The sequence below is a fragment of the Spea bombifrons genome, chromosome 12 (genome assembly GCF_027358695.1).
Source record: "Spea bombifrons isolate aSpeBom1 chromosome 12, aSpeBom1.2.pri, whole genome shotgun sequence".
Classification (NCBI taxonomy): Eukaryota; Metazoa; Chordata; class Amphibia; order Anura; family Pelobatidae; genus Spea; species Spea bombifrons.
In genome coordinates this window covers 16,432,028-16,458,627 of record NC_071098.1, presented here as the reverse complement: position 1 = coordinate 16,458,627, position 26,600 = coordinate 16,432,028, and the positions used below count along the sequence as shown (strand labels likewise).

The following is a 26,600-nucleotide window of genomic DNA, read 5'->3' as shown; positions in this document are numbered from 1 at the left end:
CAGGAACATTATAGGAGCCGCGGCTACCTGGCAGTTTTTATCTGGATCTAGCACTGGATGACTATAGGCTGGAATAGAAGTCAAGCAGCGGACTCTGAGTTATCAGAGATTTGGGTTTGTCTATAACATTGTGTCTGGAATATGGGAGTATGAAAGCACTGCTTGTGACACCAGCAGGAGCTCTGTAGTACCTGAATTGCATTCTTTGCCAGTAACACATCCATGCAGATTAGGAAATAACACATAGGCACACAAATATGGCAGAAAACTGATCACGGGATGGCTCCACAGAAGCTGAGAAAACCCAAGTGGACTCATCAGGATCAGGACACATCTGTAAAATGATGCTGTACTGCAGGTCTGCACACAAAGCCCAACCAACTTGTACATGCAGAGATATGCACAGACACATCTGGAACACTTGGTATTCACGATGAAATCAAACTCTGAAAGCAGAACAAGGGATGGCCTACGCCTTGCCATTTGGAAGGGAAAAGATTTTTAATGTCCAAATGTATCCCTGACGGGTGGGAAAAGCCACCACCGGAACAGACGCGCAAGGTGTACAGACTCCTGAAGTCACGTGCAAAAAATTGACAATTGATGTGTGTGTATATACACACACACAAAAACACCACTGAGGTACACTTACAACTAATGACATCAGTTAATGCCTTCTCCCAGAGACCTTTCATGGAGTTTTCGGTTGGTGGCACAAAGGTTGTTAACATGACAGAGTACAAATACATAAAAGAAATCACAATTGTGTGTAAGACCTTTTGGTTGGTTGTCGCATCCACTCAACACTGTTAATACTGGCTGAATATTAAGAATATCCTGGTAGCACAGAACATATGGCGCAGAAGAGCTTGCTACATCTGAGCATAATTAATTATATGTGCGAGTAAACACACAGGTATCCACGTATTCAGCTATAAAGCCTGCACACCCTGGCATCTAAACCAAGGTCTTATACCAGAGTATAACAAACAATACATTCCCATGAATTTAACATCGAGGCACCGGGATGGAGTCCGAGAAGCCTTGGGTAATAATGCGTGTGATATTCATACCGGATCATCTGTGTAATGGGATCATACACTGCCGAGTGTCTCGGCTTATCTTACTCCTCGCTCTCATCCACTTAGCACCTCACCAATACTCTTAGAACACAGATGCCCTTATATACGAGGATATGCGCGAGTGCGTGTATACAATATACATACACACTCATATGCAAAAATAAAATTATTTAGGTTACACACAAACAATATTGGAAATTTATTCTCTGTACATGTACATTGCTGAATGTTGTGTGTGGGGACAGTGAGACAGACAGAACGCAGATCATGTAGCAGAACGCACGGCCCCTAATAACGGTCCAATTTAGACTGCCACATCTCACCCTTTCTTCACAGCAAGAGACCACTGCCCCCCCCACCATCAAGAGGTGCAGCCACTAAAAGCAAAGATCAGAGCTTCCAGTTTCACAGGCGAATGTGCTGCGCATTATATCAACACACAGATTAAGTGATTTCCACGCAGCATCCATCCCTTCCACTGAATAAAGCAGCCACATGAGCCGGACAGTTTAAACCGTCTTATGTCCCCCTCATCCTGGAAGGAGCAGCCCAACACCTCCTCTTTCACCCTGAGTTTTATGGCATTAAAACACCCCTGCAAATTGGAGAGTGGGATAGCCCAGACCCCTGCAGTGTCTTATTGCCTTGAGTCACATGTTAGAACAAAGGAGGGGGAAAAACAAAACTAAACAAAAAAAAACAAGAAAACAGCAGGTAAGAGAAAGTTTGGGTCAAAAAGGTTCTCCTAGCCCCAATAATGCCATTTTATGGGGCAAGATGAGCCTGTTCTGATACCAGTGAGTCTCACACTAAGGCAACTTAACTCAGTCAGCGAGGTCAACTCTTATTGCACTAGGGCCAAACACCAGTGTGGACAACTATTGCCCTCAAAAAGTTTTCTTCATCCCTGGCTGCCTGAGAAAGCAAAAAGCTTTTGTACTTTACATCTTCTTCATTCACCCCCAACCGCCAGCTGACCAATGTAACAGACGTATGTCCCACACCATAAGAACGCCACGCTGCGTTGCACTAGAGGAAGTACCAACAGACAGCATTAAGTTAAATGGGATTGTAAAAATAAAACTATTACAGTAAAGAAATGTGTGATAAATCAAAATCAGTTCATCTCCAATTTCTCACCCTGTGAAAAACTGGCAAATGTAACATTCCTACAACCTACTGAAAAGTCAGACGGGGTAAATAGCTTCAGTGTATCCATGAATATTACAGCCCGAGAGTCCTCCGTGTCAAGGTAGCCCACCGCTAGAGGACGCGCAGGGGGAAACCTGCTTTACATAGCAGAGTTTGGATTGTTTTCACGGATGACCTGACTGGTAATGCTGATTGACAATGGGTAGACTGGCACCCGTACCCTGTATTCTTCCAGCTAGGGGGTGGGTATTTGCCTTTAACTTTTATTTCCTTGTACCCACAACTACCCCCAGTGGTCCCAATTGTCCCTGTGTTACTTCTGAACGTCGGGGACAGAGGTACGTTCTCGTTCACTCCTCTTCTTTTAATTGGGATGGGAGTGCTCTTGAACGGTTATCGTTATGTGGCCACGTGAGGAGGGGAAGGGATGGCCACAAACTCACGAAGGATGTTGCGGGCCATCTCGATGTTGTTATGGGCAATCAGCAGGGCCTTGTTTACATCTTGTTGGGAATAGCCCTGGTTTAATAAACTCTCGATCTCGCTGGAAAGTGGACCTGGCACGACATCCCCACCTGCTGCAGGTCTGCGCTCAGAGTTCATCCGTCTGGGGAAAGGTTTAGGGGGACGTTCAGGAACCTGAGAAAACTCCAGGAGCCCTAAAAAAAAAAAAAAAAAAAAAAAAAAAACAACCCGAGTGAACCCTTATGCCAAATGTTGTGAACCTTTATTGATACATTTATAATTAAAAAAAAAAAAAAAAAAAAAAAGGAACGCAAATGTAATTTGGAGATTTTAAACAAATTGTAAGCTTGCTTGAGGACGACTCTCCTTATGTTTTGTTGCCTCAAGCAAAATGGTTAAGTCAGGGCTCGACAAATCCCAGGCGCCAGGTCGCCATGGCGACAGAGAATTTTGTCCTGGCGCCTAGGTTTTGTCAGCCTCTTACATCCCGAAAAAATTGTGGATGTAAGAGGCTGAGTCACCACACGGGGGCGCTGCTGCTACTGTCTGCCCAGAAGTCTGGGCAGACAGCACAGCCACTCAGAGCCTGCCCCCGAGCCTGAGATCACTCCCACGGAGTGATCCTGTAGGCTGAAAACGCGGTTGCTGGAAAAGCAACAATCGTGTTTTCAGCTGCCACAGGCAGCCTCAGGGAAGGGGTTTGTTTGTTGATTGGGTCCCCACACAAGTCTGGGGACCTCACCCAACACCCCCCAGCTGCCTGATCGCTCCATGGGAGCGACAGCGCAGCGTTAACCCCTACAATGCCGCGATCGCGGCATTTAGGGGTTAATTCCCGTTTTGGGGGCTTTGCTGCTGGTGGTCTGCCTGGAAGCTCAGGCAGACCAGCAACAGCAAAAAAAACGAGCCCCCACAAGCCCTTTGATGATTCCTGTAGGCATAGAAGCCTACAGCAGTCATCATAGACTCCCCCCTGCAGTGGCTGGTCTATAGACCAGCAATTGCTTCCCAGCCAGAGGCAGCTTCAGGGACAGGGGAGAGGGTTCTTTGGTCTGCCATGAGTGTGGAGACCAGCCCCAACACCCCCCCTGCTGCCTGATCACTCCATGAGAGCGACAGTGCAGCGTTAACCCCTTCAATGCCACAATTGTGTATGACACATTCGTGGCATTGCAGGGGTTAACATTTGTCCCCACAAGCTTTTGGGGACTAAATATCTGTCAATGCTGTGCTCCAATGGAACATCAGCATCGAAAGAGTTAAAACAATGAAAAAAATGTATTTAAAAAAAAAAACAAACAGCACTGACCTGAAAGTCCAGGGTGCTTCCAGGTCAAACGCTGTGAGTTTAGTAAGTGGGCTGATGATGATCAGATCACTCTTGACCAACTGTTAGTTTAAAAAAAATCCTGGCTCCTAACTTTTTTACCTGGCGCCTAGATTCACAACAAATTTGTCAAGCCCTGGGTTAAGTTATGCACTATTTATGCCCTGTTTATACATTGCACAGCGATGCGGCCTATGATGGCACTATATAGAACATAGCTCAGCTTTGGCTGTTCTCCAGAACCACCCAACTTGCTTTGACAGCCCAGTGGAATGCAGTATATACGTGTAAATAGTTTAGTATTTTCTTATGGACCCTGTGAAGGGTTTTGTGTAGATTAATGGAAAAAGAATCCTACATAAAACCATTTTAATATAAAGACATTTAAGCTGATAAATACTTGGGAAAAAAGCACTTTGTACACACACACAACTAGACCTGTCATCAAGTGGAAGTCTTACTTGATCCAGTATCCAAACGAAACGAATCACACAGTTTAGTACAATGTATGCCTTGCCAATTCTCACCTGCTCCAGGATCCATGCCCATTGCTGAGGGGCTGAAGGCAGGTGTGGCATTAGAGATATCAGAGAGGGTGCGGCGAGCAGGAGCCATAGGCAAAGGGGGCTTTGGTATGTCATATCCATTGTCCTCATCGGCCTCTGGCCCATTGTTGGTAGTTATAGGACACTCCTCTGCTGCGACAAATGCAAATACATAAGCATTACTAGCCTCGATCTGGTACAGATTTTGTTTAGTGCAAGTCATAGAAACAACACCCCTGACAAGCTATAGTGCGACCAATTACCAAATAGTGCCTCTACACCAGGAACGAAGCGAAATACGAGGGGCTGAAATTATTTTTCTTAATCCCAAACTCCATCAGTAAAAGTACTTCCAAAAATAGAAAACCGTATAATAAAAATTAACGTCCTACGCAAACCCTTAATTTGTTCTAAACACTTCCAATGAGTGTTCTTGTACTCAGTTTCATAGCTCTACATTTGCAGTCCCTCTGATACAGTGTCCAAAAACCCAAAAGACTATCCCTTCTCCATGTTTTCAGACTCCTGAAGTTTTATTACACTACAGCTGACGTTACGGAACAAGCTTTAAATCTGGGGTGCCTGGAAAACCTAATTTTTATCCTTAAAAGGAGGCAAGACACCTCTCTGCCTGTCTCTTTTCACGCCTTATGGCATTTAAAGGATCATGCCATAGCATCTCCGTGCATTTATCGCTATTGGATTTTAACTATAGGTTCTCTTTTTGTGCCTTTGCAAAGATACGATTTTTCTCCCTCTTGTTTCAGATTGTAATTAGGTTTTCAGAAAACGAGATGCTCTCTTAGACCGTCTATCCAAGAAACTGCATGCATTTAGTTACTGCGCTCCTGATCCAAAAATATACAGACACTGCCTAGTAAACTCACAATTGGCGGCACTGCCCCAACATCGCTCCCTTTTAGAAAACCGCGGTCAGGTTGTTCCAGCCTGAAGCCTTCTTACTCCATCACATAATCCTCGTCTCTTTCGATAAATATCCATCTATATTTAGTACCCACTTTGTTATCCTCACTCAATAGCATTTTCTTGAATTATAAAAACCCTACTTGCAGGGTTTTTTTTTTTTTTTTTTTTTTTTTTTTTTACTTCCCCTCTAACCCACATTCTACTGACAACTGCTACCCCGACATTCATTAGGAGACAACCTGAGACTATTTTTCCCCCAACTCTTGATACTTTGAGATTTGAACGACTAATTTGATAAGGTTATTTAGATAAATGGCTTATCATTAGTCTGGCAAAAAATCCAAGCAGTAATGAATATCAAATGCATGTTTTAAGATTATCTTCCGCTGTTTGGAAAGCGATCACGCTAAATATTGTGGGAAGAGGTTTCATAAGAATAAGCTTTGCTCTCTTCAAAGGTCAGGTTTGTCATACATGTTAGGTCAACCTGTCATCACAGATAAAATGATGTTTTAAATCAATCATGGACGGCTTGCATTTCCAGCTAACAATATTCTAATTAAGATCAAAGAACATAACCAAGTGCCAGAGAGTCCTTGTCACTCAAGATAGCATATCATTATTTGTTTAAAAAGTGACTTTTTGAAAGCGTCACATGATTTAGAACTTTACAACCTGATGTAAACTAAAAACAGCATGTCTCTTTAGCCCTAAAACATCTATCCAGTTTCCTGAGACCTCAAAAATATACCATCTTACCTTCCTCTCTCTCTGGCTCCAGAAGAAGAGGTGTAGCTTGGCACTGAATGTTGTACATCGTTTCATAGGAATCTCTTTCCATCAAATGCTCAGGCAGACTGTGCGGGATAGAAGCAAAACAAACTCTAGTAAGGATGCCCATCTAGCCAACACACCGCCATACCTGCTCTAAGATGCACCTACACTAGTGAAGATGTACCTTCACCAACTGGGGAGAAAAACTGAATTATAAAATTCACAAACCGCATGCCAGGCAGTGAATCCATTGGCCTCCTTATTTCAGGTTTTGGCACCACGGTCGGATTTACGGGTCGTGATGAGGGGCACATGTACTCAGAGTCTTCACCACTATCTGAATGGTCCCCTGCTGGAGGCTTTGGTACCAGAAGTGGCCTAATGGGGGAAAAAAAAAAAAAAGGATGAATAGTCAAAGCAATGTATTTAACCAAACTTTGTTTCAGTCAAAAACCACAAAACCAGTTACCAAGTCTTCAAGATCATATTTAAATTAAATAGCATCTTCGTCAATCTGACAAGATAAGGATGAATTGGGTATTTTTGGCTTATTACCGGGTTTTCACTTGGATTGATGTTGCAGTTTTTTGGGGGTTTTTTTATAGTGGTCCAGAAGTGTAAAGAACTGCACTTACTTGCCCCACCTAGTGGCCACGCAGTGCATAGCTGCAGCTCATACTTACAGAGACTTGACGGAACAGAAAACAGTGATCTGTACTGCAAAGAATCCCTTTTTGGTAACACCTGCCTTCCCCCCTACAGTGCCTACATTTTAATACACCTCTGTATCTAGCCATAACATAGGTGCACATATGTGCATCCCGTTATCAGACAATGCAGAAGCCATACAAAGACTAGGCTCAGTGCAGCAGCCCCTTTGTTGCATATCAAGGAGTAAATGCGCCGGTTAGAAAGGGAGATCCACAATTTATCCAACTGGCCCATTAACACTATGGAGGTCTCTGCCGATCTGGCACAGCTCGCATAGTTCACTTCCGCTATGCACTTTGCATCATTGATACTGGACACATGTAGATGATGTCATATCCCAGCACTCTGCATTATAATGAGGGCAGCGCAGAAGAGAGATACAGCACTGACAAAGACAAACAAACTTTTACCATTAAAATCCCAATTTATTTACACTTTGCCTAAAGCAACATTGCGTATTAGTTTCTTCATCTTGTAAGAAAGCTTTACTTTATTGAGAGGGTGGTAGATAAATGGAACAGCCTGCAATCAGTGGTAGAGGCTAATACAGTAACAGTAACAAGCCCAAGGTCTGAGTCTTACATCAGGAAAAACGGGTAGATTAGATGGGCTGAATGGTTCGTATCTACTATCAAATTCTATATAAGTTGCAGCTGTGATTGTTTTGATGACTGAACAAAGCTTTTGCAGGTTAAGAAGGTTATCTACCATTTCACATGGTAATCTCATAAGCAACATACCTGGAGGCAAGAGAATAGATGGCATTGGCAGAAGACGACTGCTTCACTTTGGGGTCATCCAGATCGATTCCTGCCATCAAATCCGCACACAAATTCTGTGAGAAACGACAAAACACAATTAAGACAATGCCCGAGTATGCAGCACAATAGTAAGTTAAAGAAAGAACAGGTTGTATTTACAAAGCAGTGTGAATATAAAGAGACACAATAACAAAAGAGTACAGAAGAGTATAGGAGAGACAATCACCAGTAACGGCGTTATGCGACAACATATGTATACTTTTTGTTCATATACTGTACATGCTGCAGCCACATACTGCCCATCAAACCCAGCCCAGAACACGTGGAACATCAACTTCCCCATTGCACCATCCAACAGTGCAGTCCCATCCACACCTTGAACACAGTGCTATATTATATTCCCTAGTTAGGCAACCACTCCCAGGCTTTTCTTTCAAGCCCATAAACTTTACTCACTATGCCAGTGTTATCCAAACTCTGAGTGCTCCCATGCCGATCCCTTCTGTCATCAACATGCGATAGCAGTGTAAAAGGCAGGGAGTGACGGTTGGACAATTCTTTCCCCCCTGCCCAGGAGTCCCCCACTGGTGGCACGCAGGGTGTGGGAGCCTTGGGCACAGACCGGGGATTCCAGGGGTCTGCAGGACGGGCTGAGGGAGCTGGAAGGGGCTTGTCTGCAGGTGTGGAAGGGAGAGGTCTCCTCTGAGGTCTGCTGTCACCCACCATAGAATGAGGTCTGTCAGGAGGAGGAGGCGGAGGAAGGTCTCTAAGAGTTGGTGGGATGGGCAGTGGTTTGTCCTTGTGATGTATGCTGCTGGGAACCTGCAAAATTACAAACAAACGACATATCTTATAACAGTCACGCTAGGCCAACCAATTTGGCTCATGGATGGAGACATTTTCTCCTGCAGCGTGAAGTCACGAGCATGGTAATGCTGCGTCTTACCTTAGAGGTGGTTGCAGGGCTGCAGGCTCCGGAGGGATTGGGGGGTCTCTGCTGTAGCAGGTCTAGACGAGGTGGCACAGGAGGCAGGGAAGCTTGTGGAGCAACAGACAAAGGAGAGGGAGGCCTCTCCACCTGTGTACAAGAATGCTGAAAACGTTAGCTAAATAGCTCTGAAGAACATACAGATGCTGTATGGAATTCATAACACTCATTTACAATTCTCAGTATTTCTGATTGAAAACTAGTGGTTAAAGGGCAAAATATCCAATCACAAAATGCGGTGGTATTCACAGTATTGACAAAAACCAGGAGGCTGCCATTGTTGTCAGGCATGTGATATTTTGGGTGACTAATATCAATTCTAATGAAGATTTTCGGTGTCTGTCTGGGTAAGCCATTCTGTTTGCTTGCTGGTGGTAAGTTGGAGTCAAGTTGCTTGTCTTGTATAATAGGCTTATATAGCAGAGCTAGTACACATACAAACAGGTTCAACGAATCAATGAAAAATCTGATATACTATTAAATTGTGGAAGCTTCTCTCTAAAATATATCAAGCTAACCAACAATTGCACCCTCATTGCACCTTGGCTCCCGCAAGCATGAAGAGAGAGTCATTCCCACTGTCATCATCATCATCTTCATAGCAAGGGGAGGGAGCTCCATCTAAACAGTGTCGCAACATTTCAGCCATGCCACCTCCTCTTGGATCAAACGGATCTACCACGATCGGCTCAGTTCCTTTGATTTCACACCGGCAAAACGGGCAACCTTGGCCTTCCGATTCCTACGAGGAAGAAAGTGGTTTGTACCTCAGGAGCAGTTTTCAAAACATGCAAAACAAACATCTGTTGTAAGGAATTCAATTAGCAGTTGCAATTAATTGTTAACCAAAATGTTTAAAAAAGGTTATTTTTTTTTCTAACCTGCCAAGAGGTGAGGCATGAAGTGCACATAAGGTGTCCGCAGGGTTCAATCTTAACATCCTTGTCATTCTCCGCACATATCTTGCAGAGCTGGAACGTGGAGCCCATCTCACAGTACAGCTCATACTGCTCCTGCATACACAAGAACAAAATACATTAGTAATTTTGACTCATTCTGCAAATGTCAAACTTCTGGTATTTAATGTCACAGTAGGAAGCCACATTTACTGTCATTCATTGCTAGATCATGATAAGTTGGCATACACACCATTCTAAAGCTATGAAAAATATCAGATTGTAGGGGAATGAAGTGAAATGAACGGCTGGCTAGAAAAATCGAAAAACAGGAGAGGAAAAAAAAAAAAAAAAAAAAATCATCGCTGAATGTTGAAAATAAAATAAGGATATTTAATAATGAAAAATGTCTGTGTCAGCTGAAGGAACGATGACTATGCAGGGAAGGGGTCCGTAAAGTTACACTGTCCTTAACTATTGCTTGAATTCAACCAGTGCCGGAGTGACATTTGCCGAAGAAGATTTGGGTTTTGCTAGCGACTCTGGAAAAAGTTACCTGAGTGACTTTGATGTGATCCTGAGGAGTGGGCTCACAAAGGCCTGTAAGATCTGGATTCTGATTGCGGCCATCGGGAAAGAGATAACTAAGAAAGGGAAAGCGTAATCAGTAAGACAGCGAGTAAGAAAGCCAACGATCGCCAAGCCAAGTCACCGACCTGCCACACACTAGATATATCAGAGAATCACCAATAGTCCATTAATCACCCACCTCTGCTACAGCTAACAAGTGAACATCAACCATCCCTATCAACAACTTCCAATAATAAAACACTCCACCACATAATACACCGCGCTCATACATAAAACAAAGGCTAGAAAACAACTTACAAGCCTTCTCGGAATCCATCGATCAGAGCCTGGAAAAGTGGTTTATTGTGAGGGATGGTTTGTAGAATATTTCCATCACCTGTAACATATCCAATCGCCCACTGGCCCAGCCGTGTGCAACTCAGACGGAAAATATAACTGCGCAGGAGGAAAAACATTTAACGAGAATAATACACAATTCTGTCAGCACTGTACTATCTATCTAGACATTTCAGTTGACTTATAAACGTTTTAATGTTAAATATGTAAACTGGAGGATCAGAGGCTTCGATATAAGGAAGTTTTACTGTACTGGGAGGCTGGTACAGGTTAATACACTGCACGGGATATGCATATAGTTATCTTAAACATAAGACAAGAACAACGACCAGTTAAAGCTTGAATGCTGAAAGCAGAATTAACCGGCAGACTAGGTAAAATATATTTACATGCATGTATGTCTTCATTTAAAAGACAGGGATGTGGAATTATGTTCTCAAAATGTAGCAAAACTAGCATATTAATGTCTTCTGAAATCCTCACTTTTAAGCCTAGAACAGAAGCCCCAGTGATATGCACAAGGTAGCTTCCCAATATGTATAGATTACACATTTTAATTTGTAAACAGTGTTAAATGAGTGTATAGAGCTGCTAAATGGAGATCCAGGAACACAACAGATCAGCTTTCCACAAAGCTGCTTTCCACAACACTAACATTATAAGTTCTCGAAAAAATACTTGCTAATAATTCCAGCACGTAATCACCTGCCAGGTTTGTGGATGAACTTCTGAAGCCGAGCTTTGACTTCATCATAGGTCAGGAACGCCATGTAACCAGGATGTGTCACGGCTAGACTGTTCCAGTTCCTCAGGAGGGAAGACCATGGCTGCCAGAATTGAGATAGGTATCAAGGTTAAGATGGAATGCAGATCGTTCAATGTTATGTTTTAGGACAGGCTCAAGCATACATTGTTATTCCAGTATCAATGTATACAATGTTCCATTTAACACACATCCAGACATTTCATGCCAAGCCCTGTCCCATATGACATTTCTCATCAATCTACAACCCAGTTGTTTTGATTTAATCCCAAAATATGTAATCAGACCCCGTTTTCCTCTACAAATTAGCGGGTTTCTTTGGGCGGCCAAGGCTCACTGATGTACATGCGGAGGGGGGGGGGTGAAAGCTGGCTCAAGTTGTAAAATCCAACAGACTAGCTACTGTAGCTCATTGAAAAAGTGAATGCTGGCTCTGACAGAAAGGTGTCAGAACATCGCAGTCTGTTGCATATGGGGCCATGAAGCCATAGACCAGTCAGGGGGCCAATGCCGACCCCTGTCCACTGCCAAATGTGCCTACAATGGGCACATGAGCATAAGAAGTAGACCACGGAGCAATGGAAGGAGGTGGCCTAGTCTGATGAATCACGTGGATTGCCAGGTGCGTATTACCTGAGAACACATGGCACCAGGATGCACTATGGGAAGAAGGCAAGCAGGTGGAGGCAGTGCGATGCTTTGGGCAATGTTCTGCTGGGAAACTTTGGATGCTGACATTTATGTGGATGTTACTTGTGGCATGTACCATCCATCTAAGCATTGTTGCAGACCATGTACACCATTTCATGGACGCATTATTCCTTGATGGCATTGGCCCGCATTCAGCTGGATAAGGTGCCCTGTCACAAATCAGGGTTCCCCAGATCTCAATCTGTGAGATGTGATCTGGGGAAGTCCGATCCATGGAGGGCCCACCTCCTGGCTTACAGGATTTAAAGGATCTGCTGCTAACAGATGCCAGATACCACAGCACACCTTCATGGTTCAAACGGAGTCCATGCCTCGACGGGTCAAGGCTGTTTTGGCAGCAGGAAACGGGGACCCACACAATATTAGGCAGGTGGTCATATTGTTATGGTTGATCAGTGTATATCCTACTATACTCAGTAATGCCCTTACCTTAACATGGTGTGCTCTAATTGTTTCAGTAGCAACCACCTCTTTTCATGTCTATGCCATACCAACACATCCTTCTGAAAGACACCCATATGTTCATATTGGTCTCTCACCAAATAAACTCTCAAACTCCGCTGATTTTTACACAAACCTTTTCATTTCAGGCACAAAATCAACACATTCATAACTGCGCCTTTCTTTTCAAAAAAGCAATTTTCTAAAACGGGTCTAATACCCTTTTCAACCTAAGGCAATCACCTTGCAGCGGCCTAATACATCTCGCAGAAACTTTGAATGGAGATGCATCTGAACATCTTACCTGGAAAAGACGTGTAAAGATGTCAAACTCAAAAACAGAGATGTAATCGTTACAAGAAAGGTCAATAGTAGACTTCAAAGCCATGGCTTCCAGTCCAGATGAGATAGGATGGACATCATGCAAAGCGTGACGGAAAATCTTCCAAGGTACAATCGTTCTTAGAAAGAAGAAGATGTAAAACACAAAATTACTACAAACAGCTTCATCAAAAATGCTCTTTTATTGCCAATCGCTTTAAAGAAATATTGTTGGATAATTTATAAAGATTTTTACGTGCACTTTAAATTAAAGCTTAAAAAGCTTCTAGTCTCTTGAAAAAGAATATGAAGAAGAGGTGTGGCTGGTGTATTACATACTGGTGAAGTACGATACCGAACGGAAACCTTGCATGTTTTTTTGGTTTTAAAAAGACAGATGAATTCAGGTCATGAAGAAAATTTCAAAACAATTATTTGCAGCGAGACTCTGTAACGGACTATATTTGACGATCAGAAGAGGGAAATTGCAGAAAAGACCATTTACATGTGTTTTAAATGGGATCTGTTATCACAGCTTTTAGCAGAATTTATTAAAACTGCCTATACCCTTGTTGTTTTGCGGAGTGCAGTTTTGCGGGGCATGTAGTTGAAAAGTTGACCTCTGTAAAGCCAGGTTATCTCCCTTCGCTGCATTCACAGTTACAAAGCCTGACTGAATCAACAATATAGGGGCAATACCTTGATAGAGTGGAATCGTAATCCAACTAAACAGAAAAGGAAGTTAAAGATCTCCACAGTACACCTATACGTTAGGTTTCCAAATACATATATAATGTTCAATTTCATTTGTAACCACGGCATTAGGTTTGTTTTGCAAACAGGATGTAAACATGTAAGATTCAGGGAAAGCAACTTTTCATATTCCAGTTATAAGTGCCCAAGTACTGTTAAAAATAAAAATGTCAAAGCACAGACCCTGACTACTGGCAGAAGAACGTACACATAAAAAAGTTAGAGTTCCAGGTCCTTACTTCTCTCCAAAAGCTTTCCTCCAAAATTCAGCAGCATCTGCCTTCGTTATCCGGAAGGTATCTCCCTGGAACAGACCACTGGGGAATATCCCTTTTAACTCTGCCAGCATGTGGCTGAAGATGAGGGACAGTTTGGTCAGATTTCTCCTGCGGAGAGAGAGACAGAAACAGAATTTTAGATACATTCACAAAAGTTATACAAAACATGCCCTGCATTAGAGCCCTGCGCGGGATGGCTTTTTAATCCCGATCCCGCCACATTTGTGGCCAATCAAGTCCACCTCCTTACCTGAAATGCAGAGTTCCCACGCAGTCCCGCAAGGCTGCCTTCTCGCTGCTCCCTCACAGCGTCTCTTCTCTTGCTCCGGGAACAAGGCGGAGTCACGGGAAGTGACATCACATCACGTGACTCCGTTTTGTTCCTGGGCAGAGCAAGATAGGAGACACTGTAAGGGAGCAGCGAGAAGGCAGCCTTGCGGGACTGCGTGGGATTACCGGGACCCGCAGGTACAGTGCCTGACCGCCCCCAGCACCAGCAAGACCACCTGCAAGTTTTTTGGTGGGTCCTGCGGGACCGCATTGTCATACTATGTTTCATTTTTTTTTATTTTTTTTTACTATCAGCAACATTTACCCACTTGCCTCATTAGGAATCAGGAGTGATGACCCATGCAAAAAACACAAGTACACTACCAATTTCTTCATCTGTGTTCATCAGATCAACAATTAAAATGTTAATTTGTTAAAAAGTTAAAAAGACAATTCCACAATATTAACAGGCCAAGACAGCGGAGGGGGAACAAAAGGATAAGGGTGGCAGGAACACCAACATCCAGTCCATGGGAACTAAGGCAGCCTCAGCAACTTCCCCCCTAATTTATACAGAAAATATAAACCCCCCCCCCAAAATAAAACATAACTATAGCTGGAAAAAACCTTGTGGTAAAAAATACAAAAGCTCATGCTTAGTCTGCCAGTCTGACTAATGAAAGTCTACGGAGGAACAGACTACATTAGCTCCGCCAAGAGTCTATTCAATGTGGTCAATTAGTAGGGAAAGTCATCCAAAAATATATCATGACAGACAATGTCAGCCTCCAGATAAACAGTACCGTGGAACATTTTAGGCAGGTGTGAAAGAATGCTGTAAAATAATATTGCTTTCAAAAACATATGAAAGTAAAGAAAAAACAAATGAATATTTGGCATGACCACCTATTGCCTTCAAAACCACATCAATTCTCCTACGTACACTGGCACAGTTTTTCTATTTTTATGGGAAAAAAAAGGTAGGTTGTTCCAAACATCATGGAAAACTAATCACAGTCCTTCTGTGGCTTTAGACATCTTCAGTTGCTTCCCTCTCCGTGTAATCCCAGACAGACTGGATGATGTGGAGATCAGGATCTGTTGCGGACAAACCATTACTTTCAGGACTCCTTGTACTTCTTTACTCTTAAGATAGTTCTTAATTACTTTGTATGTTTGGGGTCATTGTAATGTCGCAAAATAAATTTGAGGCCAATCAGATGCCTCCCTGATGGTATCACATGATGGATAAATATCTGCCTGTACTTCTCAGCATCAAGGAGTCCACTAGTTCTGACCAAATCACCAACTCCATTTCCAGGCAGCATTAGAACGTTGACAAGTCAGGTCACCTATTACAAAGTTAACAGAGCTTAAGATCAAGAAAGGAGTTTAGTCAATGATGATCTGTTAACAGATGCTGCAGAGCAATCCGATACTGACTTTTGCGGACGCTGTTCAATAACTTAAAGGGGAATCATTACCTTAATAGCATTAAAACTACTTGTTTGTTATAAGGGTCTACTTTACCTCAAGGGAATTAAGATCTGCAGCAAAATGTGCCTAACTAGCATCTGTAATCAATTTCCTCTCCTCCTCTCCCCACCCTTACGGAAGATTCATGAATCAGCCATCAATGGTATCCGATTTAAACAAAAAGGGGAGGAACAACTTAAATACAGAAGTAGAATAATGTAGAACAGGAAGTTAACGTTTAGATGGCTGGGTTACTCACTCACATATAGTGCGCAATCTAACAATTAGATTATTGTATTAATAAAAAAATATAGGATCTGGACTTATGCTTTAAAGATTAAAGAAGAGAAAGTACACCAAGTATTTCAAAAAGGATAAGGATTTTGATTGCATTGGTTATGTAATAAATAATAAATATGTTTCAGATGCTGTTTTGCCCCCCCCCCCGCAAAAAAATTAGATTTGTACTGGAACCATGCAAGGATCTGGTAAGTTAAAGGGTCCAATGAAACTACAAGGCTTCTCCTCTTAATTATTAATTGATGGCTACTTTGACTAATTCAGCATAAGGGAGTAACATGAAGTGTACGATGTTGGATTAAAAGTGTTTTTAACCACACGTATTCGTATGTAGCCAGCGTTAAACAGGTGGCAAGCATTCTTAGCACTCACGGTAACACAATGCATCACTCCAGTTGTGGCTGGCACCAGTCACAGTGAGCTGTATTATGATCAGCAGATACCTGAATAAATAAGGAAGTCGCAGAATGTGTATCCGTGAGATGAAAAACATGGGGGGGTTGCCTGGTTTGCTTCCTCTGCCACTAAACGGAAATAAACAGCACCAGTAACCATTTGAAAGCCACAGTTAATAAAATTCCACGCAATCAGGTGTGTTTGCTGTATTTTCCGGCACTGGCACAGGAGAAATACACACGCATACACATGTAATAGGGAAGACTGGCCTTATTTATATCCTTGTACATATTGTGGAGGTAAGAGGATAGTAGTATCGCAAAGTATTGACGCAGTAATTGCTTTTTTCAAATAACGGTTTAGCAACCTTAATGGCCGAAAGGGGAAGTGATGCAGCCGCAGCTTTCGGGATAACTATGTTGTAATGGTGTACTTGTTGTCACATCAGTGTAACAGCTTCTAAGATATTTCATTTTAAAATCAAAAAGGGAGATGTGGCAGACCCACCATTACCTGTCCTAAAATTATAAACCCCTTTCCTCAACCACAAACCAATATTTAGGGACGGAGGGGAAGAATTATCACACAGAATAGCAAATAAGATTAATCTCCGACTGTATAAACTGGAAAAATGACTGTTTAGCAGGGATTCCTCTTTTCATTTTTACCGAGCTCATAAAAATTAAGCATCATTTAAAAAAAAAAAAAACATTTGGTATGATAAAAAGTAAAAATGCATTTATGGAAAATTATGCCATCATATAATAGTGATAATGCCACTTTAACCCCTTAGGGGCAAGGGGTTGTCCTTAAACCCATTAAAAACAATGCATTGTGAGCCCGTACATGTACGGGCTTTGTCATGAAGGGTTTAAGTGGACCGCGTTTTGAACAGAAAATAAAGAGTTAAACGGCATAATATAGAATAGAAACGGTTTAGAAACTGTACATGTTTTTTGGATTTTTTTTTTTTTTTGTTGAGACGATTTTACCAGGTGATGGGGTTGGTGGGTCTGAGGCATAGTTTTTACTGTCTCATCGCGCACGCTTGAACGGGTTTGATGGCACGGTGGCAGGCGGCGACACACGTGACAATTGCTCCTAAGTTACCAACAACAAGCAGCCTTCAGGTTGCGAGAACTAGCAAAGGGTCATGTGTGGGAGAGTACATGCGTAAAAATAAATTAATTCTGATATTACTGTGTGTGTGAAAACATTGCCTAAGCACCCCTTATCACCATAGACAGGGCTGGAAAAATCCACTCATCTGCGCCAAGAAAAAAACCAAGCCGTAAGCCGGACATCTCCCACGCGGCTCCGAGGCGTTCTTTCAGTAGTCTGTAAAGCAGCGGTTTTGTTGGCCCGAGATGTATCTTGTAATTGTTTCGTTGTTACAGTTTCAAGTTTTGACAGTCTGCCGGATTTCAACACAATCAGCTGATGACCAGGGAAAGGATACCGAGTAACTAAATTGTCAGCACTTACTAAGCTCTAAAAGGCAATAGTTGCCAAAAAGATAACAATTCCTATCTGTATTCATATATAAAACCAGTAACATGTGAACCCCTTTCTTTCAATGAATACATTAATAATGGTAATGTTTGGGCTCTTGTGGGACAGGAATGTAAAGTGATCTGGGAGGATAATGATAATAAATAAATGCAAAAACAACACACTAAAGAGCGAGCAGAAAAGTGCCGGTGTGTCAAAGAGTGTGAAGTGCTTTGAGTGGCGCATCACTGAGGAGACGCAAATAAGTATTTGCCCTGACATTTTTTCAGGACCATATAAAAAATTAAGGGGCTTCCAGTAATCAAGGTAGGACATGAGTGACGCTCATCTTCAGAATGAACCGAATCTGAGCTGAATCAATGTAAGCCGTTAACAGCGCGGACCAAATATTTCTTCCATTCCATCCTAGGAGAAAAGTACCACCACATTCTGACAGCACGATAATAAAAACAGTCATACGACAAAAGATACTAGAAGCGGGAAAGCCCTAGCACAGAGTGTCGGTTTTCATGACCTTTATAACAGTAGATATTATAGCCCAAAAGCAGTTTCCGATGGAAGTTAAGGCTACAGTGTTGGACATAAGGCCAGTTAATTATGGAATTACACAGGATTTAAGCCTCATACAGAGGTAATTAGGTAGGTCAATAAACAATTATCCAAAACTGATGTCATTTTTGATTGATTTAACATAAAAATGCACTCTGCATGCACAGCTGCCCTCTCTCTATTAACAGTCTCATGCACAAGGGATGTTTTTAAAAAAATAAATAAAAAAAAAAAAAGGAATATTATGCAAATATAAGGGCAACCTGGAAAAATACTAACTGCCTTGAGAATATGTAATTGCCATTAGTAAAACTAACTGAAATATTGATGTTAAAATGCTAAAAGGCTATACTCCTGGAGTATCAGCACCTTGAAAAAAAATATTTTGGTGGGGAGATAGATACAGAAACTGAGATACTAGCATTAAAAAATATCACAATATGCTGTTGTAAATATACCCATATTATGGTTTATTTTCAATAGTCTACTACAACTTTTGTGCGCTACACTGTAACACATAGGATTTGGGAAGAGCGGCAGACATTTCTATGTTTGCAGTGAATTAATTCGGCCCCTGGGGTATTTGTATATCTCTCAGAGATGTGATAGGTGTAATGCGGGAAGATACACGGCCAACTCATTTTACCTTCCCGTTTGTAAGATACCATTAACAATCTGAACCAAGGAACAGGAAAGACGAGGAACGGCTGCCTTTACGGTTTATCCAACCTATTTATAGCTCGTAGGTTTCGGTTTTTGGAAGACGTTTACAAGTTTACCTCAACAAGGCAACTCATCCAATAAATGTATACAAAAAAACAAAATACTGTCTACGCTTCTCACCCTAATAAAGTTGGCAACAAATATATAAACATAATATAAATGAGAGGTTTTGGTTATATGAATTGGCCAAAGCATAATTAAGCTCACCCGCCACGTCAAGGCACACTCTCAATAGGGTGAGAACCTACTCTCACCTCCTACATAGTGGGCACACAAAGCAGTTTATACGGCTACCAAAAACCTTATTAATGTGTTGGGGAGGTGCAATTAAACCTCCTCCCTATTAACCCCTGGACAGCAAGCTGCAACCAGACTGATGAGGAGCCAACAACCTCAAATATGTGCAAACAGGGAAAAGAAAAAATGTCGGTGCGCTAAGCTAGTCTCAAATAATACAAATGTATAATATGAGGCCTCATATTATACATTTGTATTATTTGCGCCTGAGACTAGCTTAGCGCACCGACATTTTTTCTTTTCTCAACTAATAAATGACCTGTTCTCCTCACCCCACCTATTCAAAGGCTACCATAACTAACCACAATTCAGATAGCAGGACGGGAAGCGAGGAATAATCATGACAGAAGGAACAGCTGCCCCCATGATGTTCGCCTAAATGTGGATCCTAAAACATATACCCTATTTTGAGATTAAAATAAAAATAACACACACGCTCACTCATTTGGCAGTCCATGCTCTATTCATACAGTACAGCTCTTTGAGTATTTTTATTACGTACAAACATTATATAGGATCTGTCGATTATAGGACGACCCCCCAACATTTGACACCCACCGGCTGCCAGAGAGGAGGATCTGGGTCCCCTGCAGCGCTGCGGGGGATCTGGTTTTTAGTCTTGTAGTCAGACCTCTATTTAAAAAGGTCCAATTAAAAGACAACCCCGAATATAAGACGAGGGATATTTTGCAGAGCATTTGCTCTGAGAAAAACCTTGTTTTATCGAGCAAATACGGTAATTAAGTACATTTCTCTACTGCTTTCTGAGCTACTCCATTTTGGCTTTAAGCTTGGATACCAACGCAAAACAACCTGTTAATGTGCTGGTTTTCTTTGTGCTTTCGTTTAGAAAATTAAGGCTACTCTTGGCAACGATAACCATCGTGCTGACTGCGTCTTCCTGCGGTTACATACTTCCTCTTTTCTGTAACTTGCCGCTCTGTCTTCAACAAACTTCCTATTTTTTTACACCATAAGCTTTGTGTAACTGAGTTTCTCTGAAGCCAAAAGAGGAATATAAACTTTGTCCCTAATAGTACTTTAGCATTTACCAAGTGCAGCAGTCAGAAAAAGTAGCCTAAGCTACATAACTAGCTCCATGAATTGTAAGACATGTAAAGAAGTATTTTAGAATTGGAAGGTTAGCACTGTACTCCATATACTTCAGCAACATATGAAGCTGTAGGATTGTTTTACATCACTAGCGTAAAGAAACACCATTCTACAGCCCGTACAGTCTGGAGATGTAGCACATAAAAATAAGGTGAGGCAAAAAAAGTCACGTTCCCAAACAGATTTATACCCCAAACACTTCATTCATTAGCCACAATATGAAAACGTATCCAGGACTAACCTAGGCTGAGAGTTCTCCTCGTACATTCGCTCCTTCCCCTCCTTGAACAAGCTAATTGTCTGCTTTGTCTTCTTTAAGAGATTTTCCATGAAAACCCGGAAATATTCATTTTCTCCCAGCGTCTCCATTTTCCCCTCATAGCGAGACATAATTGTGCGAAGATGTTGGTAGGTGTCGGGAAGCAGGTCCAGAATATACGGGGGGCTGTTTTTCAGAGCCAACCTTTGATTCTGGCACAGGCGGACCACCTATGCAAAACAAGAGATCAGGTAATGTGAATGAAAGCAGGTGGAGAACAAACCACACACAAAAACACACACACCCTCCTAAAGACCAAATTAAAAACGACCCATTTCATAATTTCTCTATAAACCTGCAGTCTTCCTGCTTCTTCAGTAAACTACATAAAAAATGCTGCCCAACTATATACCTGTCTAAATGACAAGGGAAGTCTGTGATAAATACATAGATTTGTTGTCTCATGACAAAGGGTATTTCACCGTAAAGACGTGCACAGTATAGACAAACAGCCATCCTGAATACACAAGACGGAGGACAGAATAATGTTTGAGGAATAATGGATAGACGAAGGCCGACCGGTTCTTATCTGCAGACACATTCTATGTTTCTAGAGACTTTTTTTTTGCGATTTTAACCATGTTTGTTTTACCATAATTTCCTTTTTTGTGTCTATGTTAAAAGGACACTTTTGTACATTGTCTTATCTTGAATTGTTTAAAATTACACAAAAAACCTTAATACCAAAACAAATACCGCCCTCCCTATAAAAGTTAATTGTTTTGTTTCGTTTCTGCAGGTGCACATAACCTGGGCAAGAGATCCTAAGCAGACACCCCCCACCCCCAACTTTAGATTGGAAAATAGTATGTAAAAGAGAGAATACACCGGCTTCTCCACTTTTCATAAGCATATACTTTTACGTAATGGTTTTAATGTTTCTCACATAACTGCCAAATAATTGAAAATGTTTGAGCTATTTGAATTAGCTGTGTACAATTTCTAACCGGTAAATCATTCTGATCACACACTCGGTAGATAACACAATGACCCAGCAACCAAACCCTGCCGCACTACTTTCCTGATCACCGCAAATGTGGACAACTTTGACACAACTTAGTGCTGTATCTGATCAACAGCGATTACACTGGAAGCCAAGGAGTTGGAGGGGACAGGGGTATTAAGGCACGCAATAGCTCTGTGTCTACACGTTAAAGTGATTCTGGTGTCTGGACATAAAGTCAGGTTTGGCATACTGGAGCTACAAATATCACGCGATAACCTCCAGGTAAGCTAATGTAAGAGAAGCCAAGCATACCTTCCATTCGGTACCAATATACCCCATAGAATAACTTTTTTCAATGCTAGAACGAAAAAAGCGACCCCTTTTTTCTTGCATACAACATTTTGAGGTTGCCGCAGTTCCTCGTGTGTGTATAGAAGTCGGCACGCTCAAGACTGGATTATAATAAAAATGTTGACAGACATTGCATGACACAGAAGTGATTAGACAACTTATTTGGTATTCCCCCGTCTGCACGCAAGACTAGCAGACAGAGCTCGCCATTCTACCTACACAACAATGAACACAAACATGCACACACTAGAACGAATATTCAGACAAAACAGCAGAAATATGTGTTGTAAACATTTCCCTCTTAACCCCTTAATGACAAAGCGCGTACATGTACGGGCTCAAAATGCATTGTTTTCAATGGGTTTAGGGACCGCCCATTGTCGGTCGTTATGTGGTTTTCAGCTGGTTAAAAGGATTAAAAATGATGCAATTTCACTTGGCATGCCAGTTCCTGTTTGAGCCATTCATGATAGAGAGGGAGTGTTGTGGTCAAAGAATTGATTATCATCCACACAGAACAAAGAAAAAGTAAATGAACCCTTTGGAATTACCTGGTTTTCGGTATTAAATTGTTCATAAAATGTGATCTGATCTACATCTAAGCCACAAGTATAAACAAACACGATGTACTTAAACTAATAACACACAAACAATGATAGTTTTTCATGCCTTTATTGTGCGCACCCATTAAACATTCACAGTGCTGGTGAAAAAAAGTAAGTGAAACCTTGTATTTAATAAGTGATCGAACCTCCTTTGGCAGCAATAACCTCAAACAAGCACTTCCGGTAGCTGCGGATCAGACCGGCACAACGTTCAGCAGGGGTTTTAGACCATTCAGAGCTGCTTAAGCTCAGCCACATCCTTAGGATTTTTACTTAGATGTTTAGGGTCATTGTCCTGCTGCATTACACAACTTCTACTGAGCTTCAGCTGGCAAACAGCCACCCTGACATTATTCTGTATAACTTTGGGGTAAACTTGGAAATTATTTGCCCCTTCAATGATGGCAAGCTGTCCAGGACCTGAGGCATAAAAGCAGCCCTAAATCATGATTTTCTCCCCACTGTACTTCACCGTGGAGTTGATTTTCATGTAGATACGCCGTGCCCTTTTTATGCCATACGTTGCGCTGCGTGTTCTTCCTGAACAATTCAACCTTAGTTTCATCAATCCACTAAACATTTTCCCGGTGAAGTATCAAGGTGCTCTTCGGCAAACTTCAGGCTGACAGTGATGTCAAATTGGAAAACAGCAATTTCCTCCGTGAAGCATGGTTAGCAGATGCTTATGTTGAATTGCAAACTCAAAATCTTTGTGTTTTTTTAGTTTATTTGTTTTAAGTAGCTTAAAAAAAATAAAAACACACCTCTACACTCATTTCATTGATTGGTTAACAGGTTTGTTAACTCCTGACTCCAATTAGCTTTTGTTGAAGTGATAAGCCCAGGGATTCACAAACTTTTTCAAACCCACACTGTGAAGTCTTGAATGATATATTCAATATGGACAAGAATGCAATAATGTGTGTTATTAGTTGAAACAGATTGCGTTTGTTCATTATTGTAACTTAGATAAAGATTGTATCATATATAGGACACATTTATAGATAACATGCTGGTAATTCCAAAAGGTTCATTTAGATAAGCAAGATATCATTTCTTTCACAATATTTCCCAAATACAAGCTTTTGTAATGGCATGGGTTAATTGAATGAAGTGTGCATGCATAAACAAGCATGGAGAGCACTCTCAAGACCACTAATATAGATAGATAGATAGATAGATAGATAGATAGATAGATAGATAGATAGATAGATAGATAGATAGATAGATAGATAGATAGATAGATAGATAGATAGATAGATAGATAGATAGATAGATAGATAGATAGATAGATAGATAGATAGATATTCTATCTATGTCTATATCTAAGTGAACCGGTACAAATATCACTGAAATGTGAGACTACTCTGTGATGCGGTGAGAAAGGATAACCACTGACATTCTACAGGTCTCTTACCTTCACAATTAAGCCAGGCGGATTAGTATATAGGTGCATATGGAAAATATAAGTAGTTTGGACCTCACAGGCACCCTGAGACTTCTGTGCTGATACGCCAGAATAGCTCATATTAAAACTTCACTCACATGCTAGAAAACAGAGGGGTGGCTACCAAGATCCCGGTAAGACTCAAATTAAAATTAATAGACCACAACACATACCATGCACACGCTACTTCCACAGATAATAATGAAAACGGAAAGAAAGTATCCAGAGAGCATCTTCACTTTCATCATTTTACTAAATAGCATTAAAATGTGTAACTCCCTGCCACGGTTTTTACGCTAGTAACCGCGTCTCCACATAGAACGCTTGAGATTTTCTGTAGACTGTATTAAAGCCACAGCCGTCAGCATGAGTTTCACAGATCACCCTCTAGCGAGTAACTGTGGTCTCAATGCAACACAAAGCACTGAAGATACAAAGCGAGGAGGACTAAATATGACTGTGTGACAGTACTGTGTAAAAACACAGATACATCCGGCCTACCATGCATCCTCACTCACACTTTGATGGCCTTTGTTTTGCGTTTAGACACAAACTACAGAGCTTGTGGGTTGATTAGAATAACGAGCTCCCACAAACGGGCATTACAAACTAAAGTGATCATCGCTGTGCCACCCATTATCCCACAAGAACAACAACTGAGAGCCACCAAGCCAACCGCTGGCTGTGCGGAGAGTCACAGATCACCTCCAACAGTGTATTTCTTATGGGGAGCCACGTCCTTTTCTTTCATGAGTCACTAAAACAAACAAACTATGATCGTTTCACGGATTGCCCTTTCTGTGCTATTCGAGCAGCGTTTCGCTGAGTTATCACGCGTATCTCCATGGTCCTGTACAAGCAGGGGGGGGTTACAATGGCCTTTCCCCTCTGTTGCCCTGCAATAAAAAGCTGAAAGGATGGGAGCCATTGTCCCTTTAAATGACAGCATGTGCCATTTAATGTTTCAGCTGTACATATAGCAACAAATGGAAGCTTTAAAGGGACCATCACAGCCTAAATCTAGGAACCGGTCTGTTTGTTTCTCACTATGAGACTCCTCTGTCTGCATCGTGTTCGGGGTCCTTTCCTTGAGACTTCTTACTAGTACGCAGGCAGCGCTCTCACACATGCTCCCGCACAACAGTCTCCGCAACGAGGATGGTCCAGAGTTTATATAATGAAAGTAACAAAAGACCATTCCTTTTAGGATGTTTCTAGAAGATGAATGCTCATTATGGAGCTGTTCTGCGGTACACGTTATATATTCTATAGGAGAACGCCCTGAAACGTGAAACATGCTTCTCACAGTTTGCGTGCAGTTTTGCGGAGTACGGGAGCGTGGAGAGATCCGCACACAGCACTGATCTCTAGAGCCGAAGCCTGCTGAGTCCTCTCTACCTATCGGTCCGTCAGTCTGTCCGTTCCAGTTACGTCCTATCCATGAATGTATGCATGGCATAAAGCGCTGCCTAACTTGTGTATAAATAAAACATAACCGTGCTGCATATTCTGCTCCATTACCTAACAGAACACTTAAATTACTAAACATCCCGTTATTTCAGGAAATTGATCGTTTATTTTACGTTAAACGGTTTTTCTTAAAGAATGCTGTCCTGAGTTTTGCAACATTGCGTGGTAACCTGAGCGCTGTCCAGCATGGCCCCCTTTTAAGAGTGCCCCCAGGTTAAAGGGGAAATGAGGCCATCCAATGTCAATAAAACAGAGGCATTAGGCTGTGACGTCATGAAGCCTGTGAGGATGAGAGCTGCAGCACTGATGTCATTAAGGGTCTGTGGGAAAGGTTCCGGCCCGTTGGGCAGGGCGTGTGCCGGAGACTGCTCCGTGATCTCGGGCAGTAGATGCCGGGCAGCATGGATTAATAAACTGACAGCTATGGACACGTCAGGATGGATGTGCAAGTCTTACCTAGAGCTATGACGCCATTAAAGCGAGACAGTGCTCTAGGTAACGAGAATCAGGGATTGTCGGGTGATGCGGGGTGAGCACGGGGCTGCAGAGCACACATAGGGATAAAGAGAACGTCGCAGAGATTCACGTTCTGAGCTCGGTGTAAAAAATACAGTACCTTGTCCATCAGCTTCCAGCATTTTTCCACCGTCTTTCTGTCCACGGCCCCCGGCTGTGCGGCCGGGTGGTGATGCGGCTGGAAAGCGTCTTTCACCAGCCCGATCAGCCCGCCGCCCTTCCGCAGATTGGTCGCCATGGAGACCGGGTTACAGCTGCAGGGTTCTCACTGGTACCGAGAGCGCGGCAGCCCCCGGGCACAACCCTCCCTATGTGCGCCGGGCGGGGAGGGGGGAGCAGGGTCTCCCGGGTCCGAGCACCGCTTCGTCGCCGTCACTTCCGCCTTTCACCGGCCGTGAGCGCGCAGGGTGGTCGCTCGACGCAGCTTGCATGTATTTACAGCGACGTGCCCACCAAAGGCGGGGCTGCTCGGAAACACACTAGCGATT

General features: G+C 42.3%; 1 protein-coding gene across 2 annotated transcripts; it reads right to left on the bottom strand.

Moving 5' to 3' along the window:
* Window positions 1–2,184: 2,184 nt before the first annotated feature.
* Window positions 2,185–26,534, bottom strand: CBL (Cbl proto-oncogene). Of its 2 annotated transcripts, none has more exons than XM_053452118.1 (16): window positions 26,213–26,534; window positions 20,700–20,947; window positions 13,784–13,930; window positions 12,775–12,931; window positions 11,261–11,382; window positions 10,517–10,654; window positions 10,185–10,272; window positions 9,614–9,745; window positions 9,274–9,474; window positions 8,691–8,822; window positions 8,201–8,566; window positions 7,724–7,818; window positions 6,501–6,650; window positions 6,258–6,355; window positions 4,554–4,724; window positions 2,185–2,893 (listed from the first exon to the last, which is right to left on the bottom strand). In XM_053452118.1, the coding sequence occupies exons 1-16, from the start codon at window positions 26,348–26,350 to the stop codon at window positions 2,634–2,636; spliced, it is 2,643 nt and encodes an 880-aa protein (XP_053308093.1). In that variant the 5' UTR covers window positions 26,351–26,534; the 3' UTR covers window positions 2,185–2,633. The 2 variants fall into 2 exon arrangements, with proteins under 2 accessions (XP_053308093.1, XP_053308094.1); XM_053452119.1 differs by having other exon boundaries at window positions 4,554–4,721.
* Window positions 26,535–26,600: the final 66 nt, after the last annotated feature.

Excerpts from the sequence above, each read along its gene's own strand:
- CBL (XM_053452118.1), bottom strand. The coding sequence starts at position 26,350 with ATGGCGACCAATCTGCGGAAGGGCGGCGGGCTGATCGGGCTGGTGAAA. Across the intron at positions 11,383-12,774 it reads TCTTTACACGTCTTTTCCAG|CCATGGTCTTCCCTCCTGAG; the intron begins GTAAGATGTTCA and ends CAATTCTGGCAG. Across the intron at positions 9,475-9,613 it reads CATGCCTCACCTCTTGGCAG|GAATCGGAAGGCCAAGGTTG; the intron begins GTTAGAAAAAAA and ends TCTTCCTCGTAG.